Source organism: Hemitrygon akajei, chromosome 3 (genome assembly GCF_048418815.1).
Source record: "Hemitrygon akajei chromosome 3, sHemAka1.3, whole genome shotgun sequence".
Taxonomy (NCBI): Eukaryota; Metazoa; Chordata; class Chondrichthyes; order Myliobatiformes; family Dasyatidae; genus Hemitrygon; species Hemitrygon akajei.
In genome coordinates, this window is record NC_133126.1 from 103,316,204 (window position 1) to 103,336,233 (window position 20,030).

General features: G+C 45.1%; 1 protein-coding gene across 3 annotated transcripts in view; it reads right to left on the minus strand.

Moving 5' to 3' along the window:
• rtf1 (RTF1 homolog, Paf1/RNA polymerase II complex component) overlaps nt 1-20,030 on the minus strand; it is a 207,508-nt gene that overhangs the window by 131,633 nt on the left and 55,845 nt on the right. For all 3 annotated transcript variants that reach the window (XM_073040540.1, XM_073040539.1, XM_073040538.1), the window contains one exon: nt 8,602-8,749. In XM_073040540.1, coding sequence (XP_072896641.1) covers nt 8,602-8,749 — 148 coding nt within the window. The remainder of the gene's footprint in view (nt 1-8,601; nt 8,750-20,030) is intronic.

A 20,030-nucleotide genomic window follows, 5' to 3' on the forward strand; every position in this document is an offset into this window, starting at 1 on the left:
CCAATGGTGTGCCTCAGGGATCTGTTCTGGGACCCCTGCACTTCATGATTTTTCTAAATGTCCTGTATGAAGAAGTGGAGGGATGGGTTAGTAAATTTGTTGATGACACTAAGGTCGGGGGTGTTGTGGATAGTGTGGAGGGCTGTCAGAGGTTGCAGCGGGACATTGACTGGATACAAAACTGGGCTGAGAAGTGGCAGGTGGAGTGCAACCCAGATAACCATATAACAATTACAGCACAGAAACAGGCCATCTCGGCCCTTCTAGTCCGTGCCAAACGCTTACTCTCACCTGGTCCCAACTACCTGCACTCAGCCCATAACCCTCCATTCCTTTCCTGTCCTGTCCATATACCTATCTACTTTTTTAAAAAAATGACAAAATCGAACCTGCCTCTACCACTTCTACTGGAAGCTCGTTCCACACAGCTACCACTCTCTGAGTAAAGGAATTCCCCCTTGTGTTACCCCTAAACTTTTGCCCCTTAACCCTCAACTCATGCCCTCGTTTGAATCTCTGCTACTCTCAATGGAAAAAGCCTATCCACGTCAACTCTATATATCCCCCTCATAATTTTAAATACCTCTATCAAGTCCCCCCTCAACCTTTTACACTCCAAAGAATAAAGACCTAGAATAAAGATAAGTGTGAGGTGGCTCATTTTGGTAGGTCAAATATGACGACAGAATATAGTATTAATGGTAAGCATAAAGGATCAGAGGGATCTTGGAGTTTGAGTCCACAGGACACTCAAAGCTGCTGCGTAGGTTGACTCTGTCATTAAGAAGGCATACAGTGTATTGGCCTTCATCAATTGTAGGATTGAGTTTAGGAGTCGAGAGGTAATATTACAACTATATAGGTCCCTGGTCAAACCCCATTTGGAGTACCGTCCTCAGTTCTGGTCGCCATACTACAGGAAGGATGTGGAAACCATAGAAAGGGTGCAAAGGGGATTTTCAAGAATGTTGCCTGGATTGGGGAGCATGCCTCATGAGAATAGGTTGAGTGAACTTGGTCTTTTCTCCTTGGAGCGATAGAGGATGTGAGGTGACCTCATAGAGGTGTACAAGATAATGAGAGGCACTGATCGTGTGGATCGTCAGAGGCTTTTTCAAGAGGCTGAAATGACTAGCAAGAGAGGGCATATTTTAAAGTGCTTGGAAGTAGGTATAGAGGAGATGTCTGGGCTAAGTTTTTTTTGATGCAGAGGGTGGTGAGTGCATGGAATGGCGTGCTGGCGGCGGTGGTGGAAACGATAGTGTATTTTAAGAGACTCCTGGATGTATACATGTAGCTTAGAAAAAGAGGGCTATGGTTAAGCCTAGATAGTTCTAAGGTAAGGACATGTTCGGCACAGCTTTGTGGGCCGAAGGGCCTGTATTGTGCTGTAGGATTTCTACGTTTCTATATATACTGCTCTGTCATCCATCAGAAAACCCTATTTTAATGAAGACTGTTTGGAGCGCATGTCAGAACAGCACAAGAAAGGGAAGAGATTGCTGCCGCTCAGCAACAGAAATTGCTGACAGCTTTTTCTCTATATCTTTAATTGACTATAAGTGAGGTACTAGATAACTGGAGGACAGAAAAAATTGTCCTCCTTTCCAAGAAAAACAGAAGGGACGAGCAGCTAACTATCCACCTATGTGCCCATCAGTGGTAGGGAAGACAGTGGAAAGAATTACAAGGGAGAGGATTAAATATCACAGAAAGTCGGGTCCTGTGTGACCAATCTGACAAATTTTTTGAAGAACAAAAGTGTACTGATGAAATCAGTGGAATAAATATGGTTACATGGACCTAAGCAAGTCTTCAAGGTCCCACAAATGTGAGGATCCGACCCATGTGATCTGGGGCAAGCTGGCAAAATGGATCGAAAGCAACACATAAAATACTGGAGGAAATCAGCAGACCAGGCAGCATCAAGAAAAATAAATAAACAGTCGGGATTTTGGATCGAGACCCTTCATCAGGACTGGAAAGGAACAGGGAAGAGGCCAAAATTAGGTGTGAAGAAGGGAGTTGGAAGGTGATAGGTGGAAAAGGGCTGGAGAAGAAGGAATCTGATAGGAGAGAAGGGATCATGGGAGAAAGGGAAGGAGGTGCACCAAGGGGAGGTGATAGGTAGGCGAAGAGGAGAGGCAAAAAGAGAGGCAGAGTGGTGAAACTGAACAGGGAAGGGGGAGGGGAAATAGCCAGATTAGAGAAATTGATGATCATGCTATTAGTTTGGAGGTACACATGGAGTATGAGGTGTTGCTGTTCTAATCAGTGGCCTCAACATAGCAGTACAGGAAGCCAGGAACAGACAGGTCAGAATAGGAATGGGATTATAATGAAAATGGTTGGCCACCAGGAAATCCCGCTTTTTATATATGGACGAAGGTCCTCAACAATTTACATTGGGTCTCACTAACGTAGAGAAGATCACATCAGGACCATCTGATACATTAGATGACCCCAACAGAAACACAGGTGAAGTGTAGCCTTACTTGGAAGGAGTGTTTGGGGCCCAGAATGGAGGTGAGGGAGGAGGTAAATGGGCAGGTGTTAACATTTCTTCCACTTGAAATGAAAAGTGCCAGGAAAAAGATTAGTGGGGAGACACAAATGGACATGGGAATCACAGAGGGAACGATCCCTGCAGAAAGCAGAAAGTGGGGGAAGTAAAGATGCATTTTGTGATAGGATCCTGGTGTAGATGGTGGATATTGGGGAGAATAATGTGCTGGATGTAGAGGCTCATGTGTTGATAGACGAAGACAAAAAGAACTCTGTCCCTGTTAAGGCAGCAGGAAGATATGGTGAGGGTGGATGACCGGGAAGTGGAGGAGACATAGATGAAAGTAGCCTCAATGATAGAGGACAGTAAACCCTGTTCTTTGAACATCATCAGTGATGCTCTTCTTCAAAGAACAGGTTTCCTTTCCTTCACCATGAGGAGATGCTGGAAAGTCTGGATCTTTTATTCCCCTGAAGCTGAGGAGGCTAAAAAGTACATTACTGAGAGATATGGAATTACAAGATCAAGTAAGGAAGCTGGGTTTCTGACGGATTTAACCTGTTAATTTAACATTTAATATGAATATTTGAATCACTTTAGCATAGATGGTTATGGATTACAAGTGGGTAATGGGATTTACTCAGTCGGTGTTCACTAATTGATTGATGAGTTGAGCCAATTAGCCTGTTTTCATGCTGTTACGATTTTATGGTTCACTAAAACTTTTGACACGATCGCAACTGGTCCAAACGGTTAGAACTCATGGATTTCAGAACAAATTGACAAATTGGATGGAAAATTAGTTTGATCACTGAAGCATAGGTGAATGCAGAGGGTCATGCTTGTGATTGGAAGTATGTGACCAATGATGTATTAGTGTTTAACTGCCTCAATCATTAGCCTAAAATAATTCCTTAGATAGGATAGCAAATCAGAGAGCTGGGAGGGGGTAGGGGTTCAAGTAAAGTAAAGGAAATAAAAGGAGAGGCATAAAATAATGAGGGGAACGTAAACCTGAACCATGGATGAAGAGAGAGGTAGCCGATTTAGTCAAGGATAAGGAAGCAGATGCAAGGCTTAGGAAGCAAAACCAAACAGGGTACTTGAGGACTATGATGGAGCCAGAAGGGAATTCAAGAAGAGATGTAGAATAGCTAGAAGGGGTTATGAGAAGTCCTTGGCAAGTAGAATTAGAAAAAAAAAATCCCAAACCATTATACATCTTCACTAAGAGCTAGAGGATAATCAGAACGACTCAAAGACAAAGGCAGCAACTTGCGTTTAGAGGTAGAGAACATGAGTGTGATCCTGAATACTGTGTCAATTTAAATGAGAAGGACGTAGGGGGTCGTGAGACCGAAGTAGAGCATGCTAAGAGGCCAAAACCTTGCAAGGTAAGGAACAAGGTAGCATATGGCCTCTTGAAAAATATAAGTGAATAGGTAACCCAGTGTCTGATGGGATAGTGGTAGATGGGTCTTATTCTAGGGTTCTGTGACTAGTGGAGTCCATTAGGATCATACTGAGATCTGCTGTTTGTCATAGATGTAGATTTGAATGAACGTGTGATAGGGTGAGTCAGTAAATTTGCAGATGACACAAAATTTGGCGGCATGGTGGATTGTACTGATTGTTAAAGGATATATATCAAATATAGATATGGACACAAAGATGCAAATGACATTTATTGCAGACTAGTCTCCCCATGCACATTTCCTCTCACATTTCAAATATAGATATGGGCACAAAGATGCAAATGACATTTATTGCAGACTAGTCTCCCCATGCACATTTCCTCTCACATTTCAGAGACCTACAGGTTAGTAGGTTTACTGGTGACATGGCTGTAATTTAGCAGCACAGGCATGTTGGACCAGAAGGGCCAGCTACCATGCTGTACATCTAATATGTAAAATGTGGTGTGATGCATTTTGGAAGATCCAACATAAAGGGAGAGTCCAGTTTTTGTTTTCTTAAATCGCCAATGGGCTTCCAGACTACTTGGTCACATCCACCATACTAACGGCATGAACAAAGATACCTTGGGAGTCAACGTACTTGGTTCCTAAAAGCAGCTGCACAGGTTGATAGGGTGGTAAAGGAGACATATGGCCTACTTGCCATCATTAGCTGAGGTAGAACTCAGGAACCAGGAAATTATGTTACAGATTTATAAAACTCTGATGAAGGCGCATTTAGAGTGTCACATTCAATTCTAGTTGCCCCATTGTTAAAACAATGTTGAGGCTTGGGTGAGGCTCGCTGAAGATGATGTTTACTAGGATGCATAGCAGTTCTGCTGAGTCCCTCAAGCATTATGTGTGAGTTGCTTGTTTGATTATCCAACATTTGCAGATTTTCTCGTTTGTTACTAGGATGATGCTTGGTTTGGCATGCATCTTCTGTGACTCATTCCTTCTTTCTTTACATGCTGTTTCTTACAATAACAAAAGTACAAAAAGTCAAAGTTTAAGATTATCTGAATTCATGTATTTATTGGGTACATGAAGTAAAGCTGTGGCCAATACTCCAGGTGTAGCCTCACCAATGATCTACACAATTGTAAAAGTACTTCTCTGTAACAAAACATCTGCTTACATTCTATATTCATGTGCTTCACTCATCTCCAAACATCACACAATTCAGATTCTTCTCACTCAGGTGGAATATACTTATTTTCCCCCCGCATCAGGCCAAATGGCCTAATACCCCTTCTATATCTTATAGCCTTTTTATCATGCTAACCTACACTAATCCCATTTGCCCATGACCTTGTCCAAACCTTTGTAATTGCATCTGCCTCTAATAACTCTTCTAGCACCCTCACTGCAATATACCATAAGATTGTAATACATAACAGCAGAAGTAGGCTACCTGGCCCATCAAGTTTGCTTCACCATTTCATCATGGCCATTTTATTATCCCTATTAATCCCATTCTCCTGCCTTTTCCTTGTAACTTTTGACACTCTTACTAATCAAGAACCAGCAACCTCCTGATAACTTGGCCTCCACAACGACTGGTGGCAATAAACTCCAGATTTGCAACCCGCTGGCTAAAAAAGTCCTCATCTCTGTTCTAAAGAGACATCCTTCTATATAGGAGCTATGCCCTCTGGCCCAACAATTTATTGCTCATTCCTAAACAAGAGATGGCTGTGAGCTAACTTCTCTCCCTTCCTCTCTCTCTCTAGAATACCAACAATTTACCATGAAATTTGAGGAGAAGCAGCTGAGGTCTGATGTTTCAGTATTACAGTGGAGTGAAAGGAAATACAGCGGCAAGAGCGAGAAGTTGGCCAGAACTGATTGGAAAAGAACACTGATAGGGATGGCAGAGCAGCAATGGCTGGAATTTCTGGAAGCAATTCGGAAGGCACAGGATGTATACATCCCAAAGAGGAAGAAGTATTCTAAAGGAAGTGTAATGCCCTGGTTCATATTTTTATTGTTATGCTGTATGTATTTCATTTTGGCAGTTTTGTAAGAGCTGCTTGTTTTCAGCTTGCTCCATTTTGGCTTGTTTGATTTACTGTTTAAGATAAGGGATGATGTTGAATGTATGCCATCCAATTAGCGAGAGGCTTTTTTTGTGAGGTACAGTAAGGTAAGAGAGAATTGGTGGTAGCATACGATCCAATGTACCCGTTTGTTCAAGATGGATTGCAGGCTACATTTGGAAGGCGGTGTGGGCGCTCATGCTGATGAGGGCCCAGCTCCTAAGTGACAGAGAAGTTCAAGATGAGCTCCAACTTGTGCACTTTTAACCATTTAATTAGAATGGGCCTTTTTGTTTTTGTTATTCTTTACTTAAGTTAAGATTCATAAATATAATTCCTTTAATCGTCCGCAGTGTACTGTATGTTATTTCGTGACACCAATTTGTAACAGGATAGCAAATTACACAGCATCCACACAAGCAGGAATTTCTCAATCTCACGAGTCTGGCAGGGCCGGAGGTAGTCTTCCCTAGAATTACGCAGCCAAGGAAACCAGGGTTTTTCAGAAAGATGACACAACCATGGCTAAGAGGAGAAATCAAAGCCAACATAAAAGCCAAAGAGAGGGCATATAAGAGCAAAAGTTAGTGTGAAGTTACAGAGGATCGAAAAGCTTTTAAAAACCAAAATAAGGCAACAGAGAAAAAGTCATTAAGTGAAAGATGGAATTCGAAAGAAAACGAGCCAGTAATATTAAAGAATTCCTCAGATACATAAAGTGTAAAAGAGAGGCGAGAGTGGATATTGGACCACTGGAAAATGATGCTAGAGAGATAGTAATGGGAGACAAGGAAATGGTGGACAAACTGAGTATTTTGTATCAGTCTTCACTGTGGAAGACTAGCAGTATGGTAAAAGTTCCAGATGTCAGAAAAGGTTCTTAGGAAACTGAAAAGGTCTGAAAGAAGATAAGTCATTTGGACCAGATGGTGTACTCCCCAGGGTTCTGAAAGAGGTGGCTGATGAGATTGTGGAGGATTAGTAATGATCTTTCAAGAATCACTAGATTCTGGAATGGTTCCAGAAGACTGAAAAATTACAAATGTCACTCCACTATTCAAGAAGAGTGAAGGGCAGAAGAAAGGAAACTATACGCCAGTTGGTCTGACCTCAGTGGTTGGGAAGATGTTGGGAGTTGATGATGTAGTTTAGGGGTACTTGGAGGCACATGATAAAACAGACCATAGTCAGCATGGTTTCCTCAAGGGAAAATCATGCCTGACAAACTTGTTGGAGTTCTTTGAATAACAAGCAAGACAGACAAAGGAGAATTAGTTGATGTTCTATACTTGGATTGTCAAAAGACCTTTTACAAGGTGCCACACATGAGGCTGCTTAACAAGCTACGAGTCCATGGTATTACAGGAAATATTCTAGCATGGATAAAGCAGTGGCTGATAGGCAGGATTCAAAAATTGGCTGCCAATGAATAGTGGTCTGTGTTGGGATTGATTCTTTAGTGTTATACAGTGCCTATAAAAAGTATTCACCCCCTTATAAGTTTTCATGTTTTGTTTTACAACACTGAATCACAGTAGGTTTAATTTAGCTTTTTTGACACTGATCAACAGGAAAAGACTCCTTCATGTCAAAGGGAAAACAATAAAACATGAAAACTTACGGGGGGGGGGGGGGAGAATACTTTTTGTAGGCACTGTATGCCAATGACTTGGATGATGAAATTGATGGCTTTGTTGCAAAGCTCGCAGATGATAAGGTGGACAGGACAGCTAGTTTTGAGGCAGTAGAGAGGGTACAGAAGGACTTAAGACTGATTAAGAAAATGGGCAAAGAAATGGCAGATTGAATACAGTGTCGGGAAATGTATGGTCATGCACTTTGGTAGAATATGAAAGGGCTCACTATTTTCTAAATGGAGAGAAAATACAAAAAAAATGAGGTGCAAAGGGACTTGGGAATCCTTGTGCAAGATTCTCTAAAGGTTAATTTACAGGTTTAGTCTGTGGTGAGGAAGGCAACTGCAATGTTAGCTTTCATTTCAAGAGAACTAGAATATAAAAACAAGAATGTAATGTTGACACTTTATAAAACACCGGTGAAACCTCACTAGGAGTGCAGTTTTATTATTATAGAAAGGATGTGCTGAAACCGGAGAGGGTTCAGAGGAGGTTCACAAAAATGATTCCAGGATTGAATGGCTTGTCACATGAAGAGTATTTGATGGCTCTGAGCCTGTATTCACTGGAATTCAGAAGAATGAGGAGTGACCTTATTGAAACCTATTGAATTGTGAAAGGTCTTGATAGAGTGGATGTCGATAGGATGTTTCTCATGGTGGGCGAGTCTAAGACCAGAGGACACAGTCTCAGAATTGATGGGTTTCATTTTAGAACGGAGAAGAGTAGGAATTTACTTTAGCCAGAAAGTTATGAATCTTTGGAATTCTTTGCCACAGACAGCTGTGGAGACCAAATCTTTTAAGGTAGAGGTTGATAGATTCTTGCTTGGTTAGGGATACAGTGAGAAGACAGGAGACTGGGGCTAAGAGGAAAATTGGATCAGCCATGATGAAATGATGATGCAGACTTGATGGGCTAAATGGTCCAATTCTGCTTCTATATCGTATGGTCTTTACCTTCTTCTGGAGCAGAAGTATCTCCAGAGCTGTCTTCCGCTGAGCTGCCTGAAGATGCTGCCTTGTTCACTGCCCTCTTGGTAGTTTGTTTCTTCTCTCCACTCTTGCCTTTCCCTTTCTTTTTGGTCTTGCTGCCTCCCACAGTCCACTGTGAAGAAAGATACAATGTAAACAAACCTTGTCTGCTGTGTACAACCTCCTTCAGTATACCCACCAAGCAAGGTAATCTTTTAAGACAAACATTATCTTGTGCAGAAGCTAGGTTTTATGTTTGTGTCATACATTCAGAGTCTACTGCACAGAGACAGGCCCTTCAGCCCAACTAGTCCTTGCTGGACAAGTTGCCTATTGGCACTAATCCCATTTGTCTGCATAAGGCCCATGTTTCCTATTCATGCCTTTCCTATCCGAGTTCCTCTCCTGTCAAAGACTAACTGTAACCGATGCTACCACTTGTGGCAATTTGTTCCATGTACAAACCACACAGTATGTGGGAAAAAAAACTTCCTTTCAGATCATCTTTAAATCTTTCTCCCTCACTTTAAACATATGCCCTCTAGTTTTAAGATTCTTTATCTGTATAAAAGACTGACTTTCTATCCTATCTACGGCTTTCATAATTAAATAAACCTCCACGGTCATCCATTAACTCCCCTTCACTCCAGAAAAAATAGACCCAAATCCATCTCATCTCCCCTTATAACAAGTTCTCTAGGTAAGCAACCCATTAATCTTTTCTGCACTATCCTTTGCTAAATTGCATACTTGCTGTAAAATGGCAATTTGAACCACACAATCCTCCAATAGTAGCCTAATAATTTGCACCTCCTAGACTCAAAGTCTCCATTGGTTCAAGCATAATATAATCTTTGCCATTGTCTTCTTGGGTGTCCATTTTTACAGAAGGATGTACTTAAAATGTACCACAAAATGCTTTCTCCCCATAACCCTTCATGCTTTGACTAATCAACACTATCAACCTCTTCCTTCAATATACCCAATGATTTGGTCATCACAGCTGCCTGTAGCAATGAATTGCACATATTCACCACCCTCTGGCTGAAGAAATACCTCCATTCTCTGTTCTAAATGGATGTTGCTCTATTCTGAGGTTGTGTCTTCTGGTCCTACACTCTACCACCATAGGAAACGTCAAGTGAGAACAGGCCCAGAGCCATCAAAATGCTCCTTATATGGTGCCTATCAATCCCAAAATAATTCTCGTGACTTCCTTTGAACTCTCTACAATGTCAACACATGCTTTCTTAGATAAGGAGCCCAAAACTGCTCATAATACTTCAAACAAGGCCTCATTAGTGCTTTATAAAGCCTCAAACATTACATCTTTGCTTTTATCATTTTAGTCCTCTTGAAATGAATGCTAACATTGCATTTGCCTTCCTCACCACTGACTCAACCTGCAAATTAACCTTAGGGAATCCTGCACAAGGACTCTCAAAGCCCTTTGTACCTATTTTTTTTCTCCCAATTTAGAAAATAATGTATGCTTTAACTTTTCTACCAAACGGCGACTCCTTTTCTTGTATCTTTGGAAACAGCTCTATTTCTATCTTTAATATCACTATTTTTCCCTTTCAGGGTTCTTTTGAAGACCCCGACCTGGAGTTACACACTGACTTCAGTTCTTTGCGGGAATGGAACCCGCTCTCGGGGATTCATGACTGGCCATTATTTGACATGCCAAGGGCGCAGCCTAACAGCTTCGTTCGCCTACAGAAGTTCGAGATTTCATGGTTCTGGAGACGGGCAGTTTGAAGGTTGGTGTAATGTCAGGAGATCAGTGTATCGTTGTGGGAGTCGGAAGATCTACGGCTGGGTGCCCAGAGACCTGAGATCTTTGGGTACAGAGCTCGGAAAAAGTGATGTAATGAACTTATAACATTGTAAACCAGCAAGTTGATTGTTACAACACACACAAAATGCTGGTAAAACACAGCAGGCTAGGCAGCATCTATAAGGAGAAATACTGTTGAAGTTTCGGGCCAAGACCCTTCGTCAGGACTAACTGAAAGGAAAGATAGTAAGAGATTTGAAAGTAGTGGGGGGAGGGGGAAATGTGAAATGATAGAAGACTGGAGGGGGTGGGATGAAGCTAAGAGCTGGAAAGGTGATTGGCAAAAGTAATTGTTATGTGTCCCCCCACCCCCAGCTGTGAAATGGGACATCTCTTTCTTCCTTAATAGGGAGAGAGAGCCTGTGGTATGTTGAATACCGGGTGAACAAGTCGTCTTGGGAGTACTGCAAGTCTGTGTCTTTGCTGCACACTGAAGTGCTTGATGGTAGGCGCCGATGCTTTTTTATAGCTGTTGGTGGGGTGGGGTGGGGAGGAAGAAGGATCGTTGCTCGCTGCCGCTTACATGAGGGAGGGAGGGGAGCTGAGGTGGGGAGACTTTCCGGTTCTAACATTTAACTCATTCATTCTTTGGGGGCACTCCTCTGTTTTCGGGGATGGTTGCGAAGAAAAAGCATTTCAGGATGTATAATTGTATACATTTCTGACATTAAATGTACCTTTGAAACCAAAGTATATACCATCATACACTTCCCATCACTGCACTCCATCTGCCACAAAATCTGTCTAAGTTTGCCTGTAGCTTCCTCAACATTTCCTGCCCCTCCACCGATCTTCATATCATCCACAAACTTGGCCATCCAATTTCATCATCCAACTCAAATGACATAACGTAAAAAGCAGCGGTCCCAACAAACACCTTTGTGGAACACCACTAGTCACTGGCAACCAACCAGATAAGGCTCCCTTTATTCCCACTCTTTGCCTCCTGCCAATCAGATAATGCTCCATCCATGCTAGCATCTATCCTGTAATATCATTGGCACCTTATCAAAAGCCTTCTGAAAACATCAACAAATTCTCCTTCATCTATCCTGCTAATTTCTTCCAAAGAATTCCAACAGATTTGTCAGGCAAGACTTCCCTCAAGGAAACCATGCTGACTTTGGACCATTTTATCTTGTGCCTCCAAGTACCTTGAAACCACATCCTTAATAATCAATTCCAACATCTTCCCTTCCACTGAGGTTAGACTAACTGGCTTATAATTTCCTTTCTTCCGCCTCTTTCCATTCTTAAAGCATGGAGTGACATCTGAACTTTTCATATTCTATTGATTCTTGAGAGATTATTACCAAGGCCTCCACAAACTCTTCAACCACCTCTTTCAGAATCCTTGGGTGTAGACCATCTGGCTCAAGTGATTTATCTACCTTCAGACTATTCAGTTTCCCAAGAATCTTCAACTAGTAATGGTAACTTCACCCACTTCTGCAGTGAAGACTGATGCAAAATACTTATTCGGCTTGACTGCAATTTCTTGAGCCCCATTACTACCTTTATCATTTTCTAGCATTCTGATATCTACTCTCACCTCTCTTTTACTTTTTATATTTCTGAAGAAACTTTTGGTATCCTCTAATATTATTGGCTAGCTTACTTTTGTATTTCATCGTTTCCCTCTATGACTTTTTAAAAGTTGTTTTCTTATGGTTTTTAAAAGCTTTCCAATGCTCCAAATTCCCGCTAATTCTGTTCTACTATATGCCCTATCTTTGGTTTTGAATTCTCTTGTTAGCCCAGGTTGTGTTATCCTGCCTAAATTTAGGATACTTCTTTGTCAGGATGCATCTATTTTGTGCCTACTCAATTGCTCCCAGAAACTCCAGCCATTGCTGCTCTGCCGCCATCCAGCCAACTTCCGCCAGCTCCTCTTACATGCCTTTGTAATTCCCTTTGTAACTCCACTGTAATACTGACACATCTGACTTTAACTTTCCCTCTCAAATTACAGGTGAATTCTATTACATTATGATCACTGGCCCCTCAGGGCTCCTTTACATTAAACTCTCTAATCAATCCCAGTTAATTGCACAACACTCAATCTGGAATAGCTGGACATAGTGGGCTCACTATGAGCCGCTCTAAAAAGCCAACTTATAGGCAATCCACAAATTTCCCCTTAGGATCCAGTACCAACCCGATTTTCCCAATCTACCTGCATATCAAATCCATCAGGACTATTGTAAAATAAAACCATTAGGTATCGGAGCCCAATTTCACTATCTGACTCACTGAGTCTGTTCCACCATTTCATCATGGCTGATCCATTTTCCCTCTCAACCCCAATTTCCCCATATCACTTTATGTTCTAACCAATCATGGCTCTATCAATCTCTGCCTTAAACAGACACAATGACTTGGTCTCCACAGCTACCTGTGGCAATGAATTCCACAGGTTCACCATCTCTGGATAAAGGAATTTATTCTCACCTCTGTTCCAAAGGACACTCCTCTATTCTGAGACTGTATCCTCTGGTCTTCGATTCTCTCACCATAGGAAGCATCCTCTCCACATCCTCTCTTTTACCATTCGATAGGTTTCAAAGAGGTCACCACCCCATCCTTCTGAATTCTAGTGAATACAGGCCTAGAGCCATCAAATGGTCTTCATATGACAAGCCATTCAACCCTGGAATTATTTTCGTGAACCTCCTTAGAACTCTCTCCAATTTCAGAATGTCCATTCTAAGAAAGGGGTCCAAAACTGCTCTCAAAACTCCAAGTAAGGCCTCACCAGTGCTTTATAAAGTCTCAATATTACATTCTTACTTTTATATTCTGGTCCTCTTGAAATGAAGAGGACTTTATTACCAGATTCAACCTGCAAGTTAACCTTTAGGGAATCCTGCACAAGAACTCCCAAGTTCCTTTCTGCCTCAGTTTTTTTGTATTTTCTCTCCAATTAGAAAACAGTCAGCTCTTTCGTTTCTTCTGCCAAAGTGCATGATCATACATTTCCCGACACTGTATTCCATCTGTCACTTTGCCAATTCTCCTAGTCCAAGTCCTTCTAAAGCCTATTTCCTCAACACAATGTGCCCCTCCACCCACCTTAGTATCATCTGCAAAATTTGCAACAAAGCCATCAGTTCTATCATCCGAATTATTGACATATAATGTTAAAAAAAATCCTATTACAGACACCTGTGGAACACCACTAGTTAGAGGCAGCCAACCAGAAAAGGCTCCCTTTATTCCCACACTTTGCCCCCTACCAATCAGCCACTGCCTTATCCATTACAGAATCTTTCCTGTAATACCATGGGCTTGCAACTTGTTAAGCAGCCACCTGTCTGGCACCGTGTCACAGATCTACTGAAAAGCCAAGTACACAATATACACGCTTCTCCTTTACCTGTCCTGCTTGTTATTTCTTCAAGGAATTCCAAAAGATCTGTCAGGCAATGTTTTCCCTTAAGGAAATCATGCTGACTAAGGTCTATTTCATCACTTGCCTCCAAGAACTCTAAAACCACATCTGTAACAAATAACACCAACATCTTCCCAATCACTGAGGTTAGACTAACTGGCTTATAATTTCCTTTCTTCTACCTCTCTCCCTTCTTGAAGCGTGGAGGGATATTTGAAATTTTCCAGTCTTCCGGAACCTTTCCAGAATCTAGTGATTCTTGAAAGATCATTACTGATGCCTCCACAATCTCTTCAGCCACCTCTTTCAGAACCCTGAACAGTACACCATTTGGTCCAGGTGACTTACCTGGCTTCCGACCTCTCAGTTTCCCAAGAAACTTCTCTACCATTTCCTTGTTTACCGTAACTACAAGCATCATTTTTTGGCGTCCAATATCTACTCTCATCTTATTTAGTTTATGTAAACTTCTGGTAACCTTGTAGCAATGTACTACTTACAGAGCAAGAGACAACGACACACAGTCGTCAAGTCGTTTCGAGACTAGTTTATTCAAACTTCGCGACGCTGGCATTTAATCCCTAGCACCCGCCCTTTCCGGGTGAAAATGACATCAGAGGTGCATTACCAAAGTCTCTCCCCGCGCGCTGGCTATTTGTGAGCCGGTTCGCCTGCGCAGAAAGTGGGTCGCCACATAACCGCCCCCCACAACCGGCAATACACCCCCCAAAAGTTCGCTGATGACACGGCCATAGTGGGGTGTGTCAGGAATGGACAGGAGGAGGAGTATAGGAAACTGATACAGGACTTTGTGATATGGTGCAACTCAAACTACCTGCGTCTCAATATCACCAAGACCAAGGAGATGGTGGTGGACTTTAGGAGATCTAGGCCTCATATGGAGCCAGTGATCATTAATGGAGAATGTGTGGAGCAGGTTAAGACCTACAAGTATCTGGGAGTACAGTTAGACGAGAAGCTAGACTGGACTGCCAACACAGATGCCTTGTGCAGGAAGGCACAGAGTCGACTGTACTTCCTAAGAAGGTTGGCGTCATTCAATGTCTGTAGTGAGATGCTGAAGATGTTCTATAGGTCAGTTGTGGAGAGCGCCCTCTTCTTTGTGGTGGCGTGTTGGGGAGGAAGCATTAAGAAGAGGGACGCCTCACGTCTTAATAAGCTGGTAAGGAAGGCGGGCTCTGTCGTGGGCAAAGTACTGGAGAGTTTAACATCGGTAGCTGAGCGAAGGGCGCTGAGTAGGCTACGGTCAATTATGGATAACTCTGAACATCCTCTACATAGCACCATCCAGAGACAGAGAAGCAGTTTCAGCGACAGGTTACTATCGATGCAATGCTCCTCAGACAGGATGAAGAGGTCAATACTCCCCAATGCCATTAGGCTTTACAATTCTACCGCCAGGCTTAAGAACTTTTTAAAAGCTATTATTAATGCTTTTTGAGATAGTGATTTAGATGCATATCATATTTTTTACTGAGTTAAGTATTGTATGTAATTAGTTTTGCTACAACAAGTGTATGGGACATTGGAAAAAAGTTGAATTTCCCCATGGGGATGAATAAAGTATCTATCTATCTATCATCTATCTATCAATGTCCAGTCTGGATCAGCCTCTGCTTGGGAAGTCTGCCTTGCGCCGCGGTGCCTGAGCCTCGACAGGCTGCGCCAAGTCCACATGGGCTGGTTTGAGTCGGTCCACCATGAAAACCTCCTCTCACCACCCCCCCCCCCCCAATGTCCAGAACGTACGTGGACCTGTTGTTGTTCATCACCTTGAATGGCCCCTAATACGGCCGCTGTAGCGGTGCCCGGTGTCCGCCCCTTTGTACAAACACACACTTACAATTCTGCAGGTCTTTGGGTACATGGGTCGGGGTCCGTCTGTGCTGTGAAGTTGGTACGGGGGCCAGGTTGCCGAGCCTTTCGCATAGCCTGTCCAGGACCGCTGCCGGTTCTTCCTCTTGCCCCCATGGGGCTGGTATGAACTCTCCCGGGATGGCCAGGGGCGCACCGTACACCAACTCGACCGATGAGGCATGCAGATCCTCTTTGGGCACTGTGCAAATTCCAAGCAGGACCCAGGGAAGCTCGTCCACCCAGTTAGGTCCTCTCAGGCAGGCCTTGAGAGCCGACTTCAAGTGACGGTGGAAGCGTTCCACTAGTCCGTTCGACTGTGGGTGGTAGGCAGTTGTGTGGTGTAGCTGCATTCCCAACGGGCTGGCCACAGCCGACCACAGGCTGGAGGTGAACTGGGCGCCTCTGTTGGAGGTAATGTGGGCCGGTACCCTGAAGCGTGCTACCAAGGTTGCAATCAGTGCTCGGGCGCAGGAATCGGCAGATGTGTCGGTGAGCGGGACCACCTCTGGCCACCTCGTGAACTGGTCTACCATAGTTAGGAGGTACTGCGCTCCTCGGGACACGGGTAGGGTGCCCACGATATCCACATGAATGTGGTTGAACCTCCGGTGGGTGGGTTCGAACTGTTGCGGCGGGGCTTTAGTGTGCCGCTGCACCTTGGCTGTTTGGCACTGTGCACACGTTCTGGCCCATTCACTGACCTGCTTGCGAAGTCCGTGCCACGCGAACTTGCTGGAGACCAGCCAGACGGTTGTCCTGATAGATGGGTGCGCCAAACCGTGTATGGAGTCGAAAACTCGCTGACTCCAGGCTGCCAGAACGATGGGACGAGGTTGGCCAGTAGCCACATCGCACAGGAGGGTCCTCTCACCTGGGCCTACGAGAAAGTCTCGCAGCTGCAAAACCGAGACTGCGGTCTTCGTCATCTCGGCATCTCGTCGTCCACCTGCTGCGTCTCCGCCAGTGCTGCATAGTCCACCCCCAGGGACAGGGCCTGGATAGCTGGTCTGGAGAGTGCGTCCGCCACGACGTTGTCCTTTCCCAAGACATGCTGGACGTCCGTCGTGTACTCAGAGATGTAGAACAGATGTCGCTGCTGGCGAGCCGACCAGGGATCGGACACCTTCGTGAACGCGAAGGTCAACGGTTTATGGTCCGTGAACCCGGTGAACCTTCTAAGAAGTACCTGAAATGCCGGATTGCCAGATACAGTGCCAACAGCTCCCAGTCGAAAGCAATGTACTTGAGTTCGGGTGGTCGTAGAATGCCAGGGGTTGCCAGCGCCCCTCGATGAGCTGCTCCAGCACCCCACTGACTGCTGTGTCGGATGCGTCCACCGTGAGGGCAGTCCGTTCTGAGGTGCACCAGCATCGCGGCATCTGCCAAGGCTTCCTTGGCTTTAACGAAAGCGGCCACGGCCTCCCTGTCCCAAGTAATGTCCTTGCCTTTACCCGACATCAGGGTATACAAAGGGCACATGATACGGGCTGCTGAGGGGAGGAAACGGTGGTAGAAGTTCACCATACCAACGAGGCCTTTGACCGCGTTGGGCCGGGCAAAGTGGCGGATCGCGTCTACCTTGGCGGGCAGAGGTGTTGTGTTGCCCCGTCTTTGGTAATCCTGTGGCCCAGGAAGTCGATGGTATCGAGACCGAACTGGCATTTGGCTGGGTTGATCGTGAGGCCGAAATCACTCAGGCGGGAAGAGAGCTGGCGGAGGTGGGACAGATGCTCCTGATGACTACTGCTGGCTATAAGGATGTCGTCCAAATAGATGCACGCAAAGTCCAGGTCACGTCCCACCGCATCCATTAGCCGCTGGAACATCTGTGCGGCATTCTTCAGGCCGAACAGCATTCGGAGGAACTCGAACAGGCTGAACGGGGTGATGAGTGCTGTTTTGGGGATGTCTTCGGGTGCACCGGGATTTGATGGTATCCCCAGATGAGGTCTACTTTCGAAAAGATTTTTGCCCCGTGCAGCTTTGCTGCAAAGTCCTGTATGTGCGTCACGGGGTAGGGGTCTGGAGTTGTAGCCTCGTTCATTCTGCGGTAGTCGCCGCATGGTCTCCAACAGCTGGCTGCTTTGGGCACCATGTGCAGGGGGGAGGCCCATGGGCTGTCAGACCTCCATACGATCCCCAATTCCTCCATCCTCTTGAACTCCTCCTTCGCCAGGCAGAGCTTTTCCGGGGGGAGCCTTCATGCGTGGGCGTGGAGGGATGGTCCTTGGGTCGGGATGTGGCGCTGTACCCCGTGTCTGGGCATGGCTGCCGTGAACTGCGGTGCCAGAATCGATGGAAAGTACGCCAGGATTCTGGTGAATTCGTTGTCTGACAGCATGATGGAGTCCAGGTGTGGGGCCGGCAATTTGGCTTCACCCAGGGAGAACGTCTGGAAAGTCTCGGCATGTACCAGTCTTTTCCCTTGCAAGTCGACCAGCAGGCTGTGAGCTCACAAGAAGTCCGCCCCCAGGTGTGGTTGGGCCACCGCGGCCAGTGTGAAGTCCCACGTGAACCGGCTGGCGCTGAACTGCAGCTGCACTGTGCGGGAGCCGTAAGTCCGTATCGTGCTGCCGTTTGTGGCCCTCAGGGTGGGTCCTGGCTTCCTGTTGCAGGTGTCGTACCCCATCGGGGGCAAGACCCTGATCTCTGCTCTGGTGTCGACCAAGAAGCGGCATCCTGACTGTTTGTCCCAGATGTACAAGAGGCTGTTCTGGTGGCCAGCCGCCATAGTCATTAGCGGCAGCTGGCCCTGGCCCTTGCAAGGCAGGCAACAACGGCGGGCTTCTGTGCCCCACTGCTGGTGGTAGAAACACCACTGTTCACTGTCCTCCTCACTCCTGCCTCTGTGTTGTGTGCGCCCCCCTGCCAGGCCTGGTCTGGTCTGCTGTTGGGCGCGTGGCCTGGTAATCTGACTGACGGACTTTCCCTCTTGGCTTTCCACAGCACGTCTGCCCGGGCCGCCACCTTCTGGGGGGTCGCTGAACTCTGCGTCGGCCAGCAGCAGATGTATGTCCTCGGGCAGTTGCTCTAGGAACGCTTGCTCGAACATGAGGCAGGGCTTGTGTCCGTCAGCCAGGGCCAGCATCTCGTTCATCAATGCTGACGGCAGCCTGTCTCCCAAACCGTCCAGGTGAAGCAGGCGGGCACCTCGCTCACGCCGTGAGAGGCCAAAGGTCCCAATGAACAGCGCTTTGAATGCTTCATATTTGCATTCTTCCGGGGGCGACTGTATGAAATCCGCAACCTAGGCGGCCGTCTCCTGGTGAAGGGTGCTCACCACGTGATAGTAATGTGTGGAATCAGAAGATATCTGCCGAATCTGGAACTGGGCTTCTGCTTGGTTAAACCACACACATGGTTGTAGCGTCCAGAAAGTCGGCAGTTCTAGCGAAACTGCATGAACAGATGAAGAGTCGGTCATCTTTGGTCCAAATCCCGTTTGGACCGTCGGGGTCACCAATGTAGCGATGTACTACATACAGAGCGAGAGACAACGACACGCAGTCATCAAGTCGTTTCGAGACTAGTTTATTCAAACTTCGCGACGCTGGCATTTAATCCCTAGCACCCGCCCTTTCCGGGCGGAAATGACTTCAGAGGTGCATTACCAAAGTCTCTCCCCGCGTGCTGGCTATTTGTGAGCCGGTTCGCCTGCGCAGAAATTGGGTTGCCACAACCTCCTTAATATTATTAGCTAGCTTACTTTCATATTCCATCTTTACCTTCTTAATAAGTTTTTAGTTGCCTTTTTTGGTTTTTAAAAGTTTCCCAATCCTTTAACGTCCCACTAATTTTTGCTCTTTGGCTTTTTTGTTGACTTTGACTTCTCGTGTTCGTCACAGTTGCGTCATCTTGCCTTTAGAATACTTCTTCCTCTTTGGGATGTATATATTCCGTACCTTACAAACTGCTTCCAGAAATTCCAGCCATTGCTGCTCTGCCATCATTCTTGCCAGTGTTCTTTTCCAATCAATTCTGGCCAACTCCTCTCTTATGCTTGTAAATCTTTTTATTCTACTGTAATACTGATATATCTGACTTTAGCTTCTCCAGTTCAAATTTCAGAGTCAATTTGATTATACGTCACTTGCTCTTCAGGGTTCTTTTACCTTAAACTCTCTTATCAATTCAGGTTCATTACACAACACTCAATCCAGAGTTGCTGATCACTTACTGGGCTCAACTATGAGCTGCCCTAATAAAGCCATCTTGTTGGCATTCTAGAAATTCCTTCTCCTGGGATCCAGCACGAACTTGATTTTCCAAATCTACTTGCATATTGAAATAACCCATGACTATTGT